The 10,763-nt window shown below is 39.9% G+C and overlaps 2 protein-coding genes across 2 annotated transcripts in view; one reads left to right on the top strand and one right to left on the bottom strand.

The window, feature by feature from the left end:
- The window catches only part of DNASE2B (deoxyribonuclease 2 beta), a 20,550-nt gene extending 17,263 nt beyond the window's left edge, over window positions 1-3,287 (top strand). The window contains exons 5-6 of the mRNA XM_027873946.1: window positions 1,694-1,891; window positions 2,950-3,287. Of these exons, the coding sequence (XP_027729747.1) occupies window positions 1,694-1,891; window positions 2,950-3,287 (536 nt within the window). The remainder of the gene's footprint in view (window positions 1-1,693; window positions 1,892-2,949) is intronic.
- Window positions 1-10,763, bottom strand: part of LOC114051539 (uricase-like) — a 120,710-nt gene that overhangs the window by 62,272 nt on the left and 47,675 nt on the right. The gene's annotated exons all lie outside the window — the stretch shown is intronic.

Raw genomic sequence — 10,763 nt, 5'->3', positions numbered from 1 at the left:
TATTTCCAACATCTTGCTGTCTCTATCATCTATTTCCAACATCTTGCTGTCTCTATCATCTCTCTCTCTTTCTGCCTGTCTCTTCCTCTTTCTCCTTCCCTGTTACTTCCTTATCCCTTCCTCTATCTTTGCATCTACCTCTTTTCCTTTCTCTGTCTCTGTGTGTCTCTCTCCTTTCTGTGTCTCTCTGTCTCTGTCTCTCCTCTCTTCTCTCTGTCTCTCTTTCTCTCTCTCCTCTGTCTCTTGTTTCTCTTTGTCTCTGTCTCTGTCTCTCCTCCCTCTCTTTCCTCTCTCTCCCTCTCCCTCTGTCTCTCTCTATCTCTCTGTCTCTCTCCTCCCTCTCCTTCTGTCTCTGTCTGTCTCTGTCTGTCTGTCTCTCTCTCCCTCTCCCACCCCCCACCCCACTCCAGTAGGGAGCTCTGCAGAGCAATGCAGTGTGTAGCATGGGAGATGCGGCAGGGTGCCACAGATAGATTGTTGAATTTAGAGTCAAAGGCACTGGACTCAGAACCCAGCTGTTCCAACCACTGCACCATGTAACCCTGGACAGACAATTTTACCTGTTTGGCTTCTGTTCTCTCACCTATAAAAGGAGAGGAATTCTAAAAACCCTTGCAGCTCTGATTCTATGGACCCAGAGTGTCAGGATTTTACTCCCTTGGAGTTTTTTGAATTTGTAAATGTCTGTAGCTAACGCTACAGTGATTCTGGCTTAGTTTCTGCAGTAATATAGCAAAATCATGTTGAAATCTGGTTATTCCCCTGTCTCCTCCTGTTAATTAACATAACAGAAACAGAAAGTGAGAAGAGACTTATCTTCAGTGGTTAGATGTATAAACAGGATTAGAATACCTCCCCTACAATAATAACAACTAGCATTTATATTTCATTTTAATGGTTACAAAGTACTTTACCTCTGTTATCTCATTTGAGGTCAGTATCCTGGTCGTTTTACAGATAAGGAAACTCTTGTGAGTTATCCGTGGTCCTTCAGACAGAAGTGTCTGAGGCAGGATGTAAAACCAGGTCTTTCTGATTCCAAGTCTCACATTCTTGCCTACAAATGGGAAAGAGCACTGGATTTGGAGAAAAGCTGGATTTAAATTTCAGCTTTGCCTTTTGGACAAATCCATTAACCTTTGTGGACCTCAGTTTCCATAACTGTAAAAGGAGAAAGTAAAAATAATTGATCTCTAAGTTCCCTCCTGGCAGCTGGATAGAGTGCCCAGCTTGGAGTCAGGGAGACCTGAGTTCAAATGCTGCCTCATACACTTACTAGCTCTGTTACCCTGGGCAAGCCTTTTAACTCTATTTGCCTCAGTTTCCTCACTGTCAAATGAGCTGGGGAAGGAAATGCAAACCATTCTAGTATCTTTGCCAAGAAAACCCCAAATGGGGTCACAAAGAGTCAGACAAGAAGAGTTCCCTCCTAGATCTAAATCTTCTATTCTTAAATTTCCCTCACTGACAATGGCTTCCAATCAATCTTACTTCTGTGTCATTTAGGCTCAATTAGTTACAGCAAAACTAATCAATTCTTTAATTGGATTAAATAAGAAGTTCCATCTGATGGCTACTGAGAAGTGGAGGGTAGAGAAAAGAACTGAAAGCCAAATAAGCTGGCCTTTTAAAATTCATGACAAGATTTATGCCTCTTAATTCTGGTTTTTTTTTTTCCTATTACCATCCCCAGATTCCCAGCTATTAAGCTGCACTCCAAATGTCTATAGCTGCTCCATCCCTGCCATCTTTCACCCTGAGCTCACCTATCTGCCCAAAATGTGCGCCGGCTCCCCACTCCTCAGGATTCCTCGCCGGCGCCTCTCCAGACTTGAGTCCATCCGAGGCCAAAACTTCCTCCACTTTGCAAAATCACCTTACTTGATTGATGGTAAGGAAAATGATCATGGAAGGATACACACTAGCTTTGATGGGCTCGACTCATTTGGGTTGGGTCAGAGACATTTTTCTACTAAGCTGCTTAAGCTGAGGAAATCGCTGGGTAGGGAGAAGAGAGGGAAGAGGAGATGCCAAGGGAGATCAAAGAGTTGTACTTTGGAGGATCTGAATTGAATCTCCTCACTGGAAGATTTTCATCCGGGGCAAAATATTTCTGTTTCATCTTGACCTATTGATCCATCACTATGCTGGCATAATTCAGTTAGCATTTATGAAGTTTCTTCTATGTGCAAAGCATGTTACTAAACACTAGAGATGTCAAGAGAAATACAACGTAATTTCAACGAGGAGGTAGAATACAAGCAATTTAAGGAATGAGGAAAGACCTTGTGCCTGGCACATAGTAGGTGCTTAATAAATGCTAGTTGACTAACAGACAGGAAATAGCATCTGAGCCCAGAATTGAAGGGAGCTCATGATTTTAAAAGGCAGAGATGAGAAAGGAATAAGCAAACTTGTTTTACCTCTTCCCCAGCAAGCAGTCTATTGCCTAATGACTACTCTCAAGGTGGTACAGAGGTAGTTAGGTGCCAAAGTGCAAAGAATGCTACCACTGGAGTGAGGAAGACATGAGTTCAAATCCAGCCTCAGACACTTACTAGCTGTGGGACCCTGGGCGGGTCACAACCTCTGCCTTAGTTCCCTCGTCTGTAAAGCAAGGATAATAATAGCACCTACTTCCCTGAGTTATTATGAGGATAAAATGAGATAACATTTGTAAGGCACTTGACAAACTTTAGAGTGCTGCATAAATGCTAACTATGATTACTTCCAAAGATCTCTTTGGAGCAGGCTCTGTACCTTCCTCTTCATTTTTTTTTGCTATGATGCTGAACATGTTTTCAACTACATTATGTGAACTGCATCCCAGGGAGGAGTGTTGGAGAAATGTATCCCATTCTTTATTTTCAGTCTATGAAATTATTCCTTAGGCTATTATCTAAGGTTGGAAATATCAATTTCATTTGTCTTTCTTCTTCTAACTCATAGATATCTATGTGGCTTGGATGGCTCAACAGTTGCAGACTAATTTGCTTGTAGAAACTTGGCAACCTAAGCTTCCATCAAACTGTTCTCTTTCATACCATGTCTATAACATCAAAGAAATTAGAATCCCAGGACAGTCTACTTTTAGCTCCCACTATGATCATGCCAAATGGTGTATTTCCCAAAGATACTACGAGAAACACTGGACATGCATTGGAGACCTGAACCGCAGCCCATTCCAGACTCGGAGAGGAGGAGGATTCATCTGCACTCAAAATAAGTACATCTATCTTGCATTTAGAGGTTTGATTCTGCACTACCAGAATTGCAATCAGTCTTAATCAGAGGTAACTATTAGAGCATGGCAGACTTATGGGGATTCTTACTGTCCCTATGATTTATCTATGCCTTACACTCTAAGCATCTAGGAGGATACCTCTTTACTATAAAACTATCATCTAAAATATTATTTTCTCAATACCTCCAACATATTACTTTCCAAGAAAACAGCTCATTTTGCTATTTTACATTATTACATGTAATTTAAAATGTAGAAAAAAATCAATTCACTATGAGAGGAAGTCAAGTCTCAATAATTTATCTGATTATCCAGTGTTCTAATTAACGAGATCCTTTGATTGCCTTTTGGGATAACTCACTTCTCCTTAATGTCTCTTCCAGAGGATAGAGAGGTAAATAGGAAAGCTATGACCCAATGACCATGGTCTAGAAAAACCTATCTGCCCCGTTGCTAACCCAATTGTCAAAAGGAAAATACCCTTCCTGATCTGAGTCCCCAGGTTTCAGTCTTTAAAACCATTCTGAATTTATCGAGGTATCCATGTTCTGGCCGCATTGGTACCCATTTGCATGGCCACATCTAATAGGTTCTAAAGCAAATTCTATCAGCTAGACCTTTCGGCCAGTTCATCCCTCAATGAACAGCCGCCTGGTCCATCAGCATAATGCAGAAACACAGCCTTGTGGTCCAGGCTAACAAGCTGCTGTTAGGTTCGACCCTTCTTATCTTTACTCTTTGACTGCTTATCACCAACTAAGAAGAAAGTTTAGTAGAAAGAGTAATGGAGCTGAGAGATAGAAGGATGGTATAGTAAGTAGAGCACTGGACTTGGAGATTGAAAGACCTGAGTTCTACTCCAGCCTCAGACACACTGGCTATGTGATCCTGGACAAGTTAATCTCTGCTGCTGTTTCCTCATCTGTAAAATGGGAATATTAACACCCACCTGCCTTCCAGGGTTGTTGTGAGGATAAAATAGGATACTATTGTAAAGCACTTTTCAAAACTTAAAGGACTATGTAAACATTAGCGATTATAAAGAAAAGTTATGCCCCACTTAGGATCTGTGTGGCCTCAGGCAAACTACTTGTCTTTTCATTTGCAAAATGATAGGGTTGTACTAGGTGACATGAAGGTTCTAAATTTCTAGTTGGATGGACTTTCTGTAGAGTCCTAAATATTTGTTCCCTCCTCTCCCCTTTCCCCCTGCCCCACCTCAACTCCTCTTAATGGCTAAAGTAGGCTAACAGACATATCCAAGGACAAATGGAAAATGGATTATTTTTCTTTGTCTTTAGTGAGGCTACTTAGTTATTGAGGGTATTTCTTCCATTATTACAAATGAGAATTCATGAGTATTTTAAAACAACATTTATTTTCATCTTCTTTACCACACCCCAATAATTTGGCAAGGATTTATCATCACTGAGAGCTGTATGAACACAAATGAATGAACAAATGGAAATGATTTTGAAATATTAAAAGTACTAAGGAATACTAATGTCAGACCGTAAATAGGAACTTTGGCACTTGGCGAAAATTCAGAAGTTTAGATCTAAGGTATGACCATTCCTGGTTGGGCTACATTGGAGGGAGATTAAGAAGGGAGGAGGGAGTTGAGGCAGATGAGGACATGGGAGACCAGGGTGCTTAGAGGGTGGGAGTATAGAATACAACTATGAACTTAAAATATTGAAAAGGAAGTATAGTGGCCTGAAAGTCCAGGGATTATAGCAACAAGGATCTGGTCAGGATGGAGTGAACTTTATTATGATTCAGCAACTTTCCCCCATCCCCTTCTTGCCTTCCTTCCTCCCTCCTACACTCTTCTTCTCTTTCCTCTTCCCTCCCCTTCTCCTTTTCTCTTCTTTCCCTTCTATACCTCCCTTCTCCTCTTTCCTTATTTCCTCAGTCCTACCCATTTCTTATACCCTCACTTCTACAGTTTCCTTTTCTAACTTAGACATAGAAATTTCCCTCCTCCCTATCCACCACTCTTTCAATGGAATCACATACTGCCTTGGATTGTAGTTGATTATGTAGCAATGGCAATGAGACTGGAGATTCTCCTTCCCTGGAGGCTGATAAAGCTAAAAGACATACCTTTCTGAATGGGATAGTTTAAATTAAGTCCTGCTTTGAGGCTTAATGAATTATATAGGTCCTACATACCCCAGGGATTTTAGAAAGTTTAATCAGACAGTCCCTCTCATTATTACTGGGTCCATGTTCGAAGCCCATCCAGCTTGGTGGGACTTGGTAGACCTTGCACTCTGCCAGCAAAGGCTTTGAAAACTCAGGGTCACCTTTGCACAGCAATGGTCCATTCCATTAGACACTCTATCACAATGAGCAATTAGCAGTAGATACTTCTCTTGCCAACTTCAATTTCTTTCCTCCTAAGAGACGAATTTCTTTATTGCAGACTCTTTTCAAACCCTGTAAGAAATAACCATCTGCCTACACAATACTTGATCACTCATCCACTTTCATTCAGCAAACAAATATTTAATGCATGTCTACTGTGTTCAAGGCCCTGCTCCTGCTTACAATTCAGACATAAAAACAACCAAAGACAAGGCAGCCTTCAATAGTTGCTTCACAAGGACATTTGTTTGGGGCTAGGATCATTGACAGTGACAGAGCTAAGATTAGAATCTACTTGTCCCAAGCCTTAGTCCAGTTACTAGCCCAAGCTAGCAGTATAATATTGGATAAGTCAAGTCACCACTCTGTGTCTCAGTTTCCCCATTTCTCAAATTTATATGTATGTGTATATATATGCATATATACATATATATACACATATATATATATATACATAGACATATGACAAAATGATCTAAAACCTACAAGATCCATCTGTAACCTATGAGAACATTGACTTTCATTGATGAGACTGAGTATTCCCTTTCTAGTAACCCATATATTGTATGTATCTCTTTTCTACCCATCTTCTCCCCAAGAACTAGAGTGGAACATTGGGTAGCTAAGGGCAGACCACTTTAAGCTTATACTATAAAAGCATCTACTTCCCAAAGAGCAATAATGCAACGCAAATATTACTATGCCACATTTAACAAATGAGTGTGTATGTTTGGGGGTGGGGTGTCAGGGATTGTTGAAGGCTTTACGCCTGTTAATTCCCCTTCCCCCTGCCATACTGATTCCAAGTGTCCAAGCCAAGTGACACACTCTGACTCCAGAAAGCAGCCCCACCAGTAGAGTGTGAAGGTTACAGGATCCTGATGGGTGGGGTTGGGTAGGGAGTGGGGGGAGGGGTACCAGTAAGGTGATTGAGGGAGTCTGGCAGCCTACCCTGCAGGTGCTTCATAGGGAAAGGAAAATAGTACCCTTTCATGTCACCGCATTGGGCCTAGTCTCAATTATCCTTGAGTTAGTTAATATTGCTCTAACCAACAGGAAAGGTGTTTCTAAAAGTTCTTCAGAGCTAACAGTAATCAAAGTTGTCTGGTCACCTTGATTCAAGAGTATCTAGAGAATTGAGACATTACTCCTAGTCCACTTACTTTTTATAGACATAGAAAAACAGGTATTTATGAGTAGACTCTGCTCTGTGTCTGACTTGCTGGGTGACCTTGGGAAAATAACTTTACATCTTTGTTTTTCAGCTTTTCTATATATGCAATTAGGTGCTAGTACTGCTCTTGGAACTTTTTGAATTATTGTGAAGATAAGATGAGATAAAACTGTTAATGTACTCTGAGTTCTTTTCAAAAATGGCCAAATAACAATAGGGAATAGCAGGGAAGAATAACCAGCAAATTCACAGATCAGGGTTTAGTTTAAGCTTCTCTTGTGAAAATTAATACTTTGTTAGCTAAAGTTAATTTCAAGTACCAGTAAACTAAACTTTACTAAGTTTAGTTGGCTAAGCCTGCCTCTCTGCTGTGAGTTGTATTAAATTTAAACATGTTGGTGAAAATTCAAATATATTTTCATTTACTCTTGGTTACTAATTTGTTGTTGTTGTTCAGTCATTTTTCAGTTGTGCCCAACTCTTCATGATCCCATTTGTGGTTTTCTTGATAGGGATACTGGAGTGGTTTGCGATTTTCTTCTCCAGTTCATTTTACAGATGAGGAAAGGGAGGCAAGCAAAGTACCAGGATCACACAGCTGGTAAGTGTCTAGGCCAGATTTGAACTCATGAAGATGAGTCTCCCTAATTCCAAGTCCAGTGCTTTACCCACTGTGCCACCTAGCTGACCACTAATAGATTTAATAACAATAGACTATATGAGTTGACCCCAAACAGTATTACTCAGATTTCTCAATCATCTGATTCAACAGATTTGATTCCAAATGACTTTGTACTATTTCTGAAAGTCAAATCCATCCTCAAAAACTTTGCTACTGTCAAGGCTATCTGAAAAGATGTGCCACAGACTATGAAGGCAATTCTAAAAGAAGAATTGGAAAAAATATCTTGAGTCATAGCATTGTCAGTATAAGTTTATCACTTCCTTAGATGACTGCTTCAAAGAAGACATCATTCATTTGGATATGCAAATTCTAAGATATGTGTCTTTTTTGAAAAATCAATATTACTTTACTATCTAACTTTCTGTATCTGTAAGGTTTTGAGGAATAACGGATATTTCAATGTCCTTTATTTTCAAAGATGATGCTACTGATCATCATTTGTTTATATTGACCAATTAACAAGCATTTATTAAACACCTTCTATGTGCCAGGCATTGTGCCAAGCTCTGGGGTTGAAAAGACAAAAAAAAAATGGAACTGTTCCTGCCATCAAATAATATATCTATTGAAGGGAGACAACATCCACATGTTATCAGTTTGTAGAAAATAAATACAAGGTAATTGGGATGGGGGACATGTTAGCAGGTGAGGGTTATGGAACAGTAAAAACCTCATGTAGGTGGGCATGCTTGAAAAGAGCTTTGAAGAAGACAAGGAATTCTGTGAGGAAGAGATGAGGTGAGAAAGTACTGTAAGCATGGAGAACAGCTGAGAGATGTGTATACCATACATGCTGTCCTATGGTGCATAGCTATGGCCATGATCAATGGATACTCTTAGCAGCTGTCTTTTGAGAAGTGATTCAGGGGCATGACTGGCTTCCTTGTGGGGCTTTTATAAGCCAGTGAACAATCTGTTGTTGGCCTGAACCCCATTTAATAAACAGACAACTTTGCTCAAGAGAGATGGAGAGAGGCACTTTAAAAGGATTGAAAGTGTGTGGACTTTGGGGAAAATATCTGCCCTTGTCAAATCTGCACGCCAATCAAAAATGGCTCATATAAATGGAGACTGTGATTCTCAGCACTACTCTGGAAGATATGGATGCATAAACACCAGATTATGAGCAACACGACTCTTTTTAAAAACTCAACACTTATTTTTTTCTCCCACTCACTAGAATGATTAGCCACAGACATACAAATATACACAGACATATTCCTGGTCCTATTGGATTACACCTTGGTATGAGGCCACCCAACCTTCCAGAGAGAGAAAGGGGTTTTTGCTATTTGTTTTTCCTCTTTGGTAGGCAGAGTAAGAGTTGCTTCTCCTAAGGTAGATGCCAGAAAGGAGGGAGGGAATATTCTTCCTCTCTCATAGCCACCAGAGAATAGAGAAAGAATAAATGGAGAGCAGAAGAAACTGCTCACGGTTCTTCCACCCTCTAGAGAAGAAAGTGATGAGCTGAGAGGCAAAGACCAATCTCAGTCTTTCCTACTCCTTCCATCCTACAGGTCACAGGTCACCTTTTTTCCTAACAGAATTTCTATAGTCTGCTCCTTAGTTCCCCCTGAGGAGTAGGGGGAGGGCCAGGGAGTTTGTGGAAGAAATTGTACCTTCAACATTCAAACAACATTCAAAATGCTGTGTCAAATCTGAGGATCAGTGAGTGCTGCCCCTTTTCCTTTTTAAAGGATGTAATTTTTAATTGTGAAGGTCCAATCCTGTTAACAACAGAAAGCTGCACCCTTGTTACAGTCACATGATCCATTGCTGACTGCCTTTCTAACGCCTATTGTTTTGATTGGCACTAAATAGTCAAGGAACACATTATTATGTGTCCTCATTCCACATAGCTAAAGGTAATGAGATGTCAATCAAAAATTATGATATTGCCAAGGACAGCTAAGCAGGCAGGCTCCTAACAACAGTGGAAGGAGTTTTGTCTGTTTCTGCTCTGTTAGACTTAATTCCCTAATTCCTTGGTGAGCCAAAAAGGAGGCATTTGTAAACACTTTCAAGAAACGATCTTCTCTACTTATTCATTCAATCTCCCCCAGCCCTCTAATCAAAATCCAATTGCATGTAAGTATGTGTATAGCAAAACAAATAAAGGAAAAGTTGAAGTCAGGAGCAGATTGTGCACTTGGTATCTGGGACAAGACCAATGACAAGGTTAATCTAGAGGGCGTGATGCATGCCATAGAACTCTCCCCTCCCTTCACTTTTAAGCCACTAGCATAATTCCCTTCCCTTAGGTAGAGAGTAAGACATCTATGCCCAATACAACTTCCCTCTCTCCTCTGTCTATTGTCCTCTCTTCTGACTCACCTCCTCTGCCTCTCTTACTCTTTTCAGTTCTTTGTCACTTTACTTGTCTCACATGAAAAGAGCTTTTGTTTGTTCTATATGCTTCCACAGAATTCTTTAAAGAAAGGATTCCTAAACATTTTTTTTGGTGTTATGGACCCCTTCAAGTATTTTTTTTTTCTCTTCAAATATTCTGATCGCACCTGTGGACTCCTCAGAATGTGTTTTTAAGATAAAATACATAAGATTTCAAATGAAACCAATCATACTGACATCAAAATATTTATAAAAATCAAAATATTTATAAAAGCAAGGTCATGGCCCCTGCCTTAGAGCAAATGTTATAGGAACTATATTTGAACTATATAGGAACTATTATTTGAGCTAGTTTTTAATGCTTAGCTTTTAGCACTGGAGTGTGAACATCTTTTAGCTGTTTCTGATGCATAGAACTCTTTGTTTTTTTGTAATTTCATTGGTATTGGAAGATCTTGGGTAAGGAGTCTCCAATTACTAATGTAAGTCAGCTACTATTTTGTAATTGATAATCTTTTTTTATTATTATTATTTTTAGTCAATTGGGGTTAAGTGACTTGCCCAGGGTCACACAGCTAGTAAGTGTCAAGTGTTTGGTCTGAGGCTAGATTTGAACTTAGGTCCTCCTGACTTCAGGACTGGTACTCTATCCACTGCGCCACTTAGCTGCCCCCTATAATTGATAATCTTAGAGAGTTATCTAGGATACTGAGAAGTTAAAGTGATTTGCCATGGGTCACATAGTAAGTATATATCAGATATGGGACTTCAAATGGGTCATCCTTGACTCCCAAACCAGCACTCTGTCCACTAGTTTTGTTTTTTTGTTTTTGTTTTTTATTGATTTTTTTCCCCATTTGTTCTATTCTTTCTTTTGACTCTGTCCCTCCTCAGAAGTATTTCCTTCTGATTACTCCCTTTCCCAATCTGCCCTCCTCTCT

The sequence above is a fragment of the Vombatus ursinus genome, unplaced genomic scaffold, assembly GCF_900497805.2.
Source record: "Vombatus ursinus unplaced genomic scaffold, bare-nosed wombat genome assembly UNPS02014803.1, whole genome shotgun sequence".
Taxonomy (NCBI): Eukaryota; Metazoa; Chordata; class Mammalia; order Diprotodontia; family Vombatidae; genus Vombatus; species Vombatus ursinus.
The sequence above is the reverse complement of the archived record's forward strand: the minus strand, read 5'-3'. Positions and strand labels throughout refer to the sequence as shown.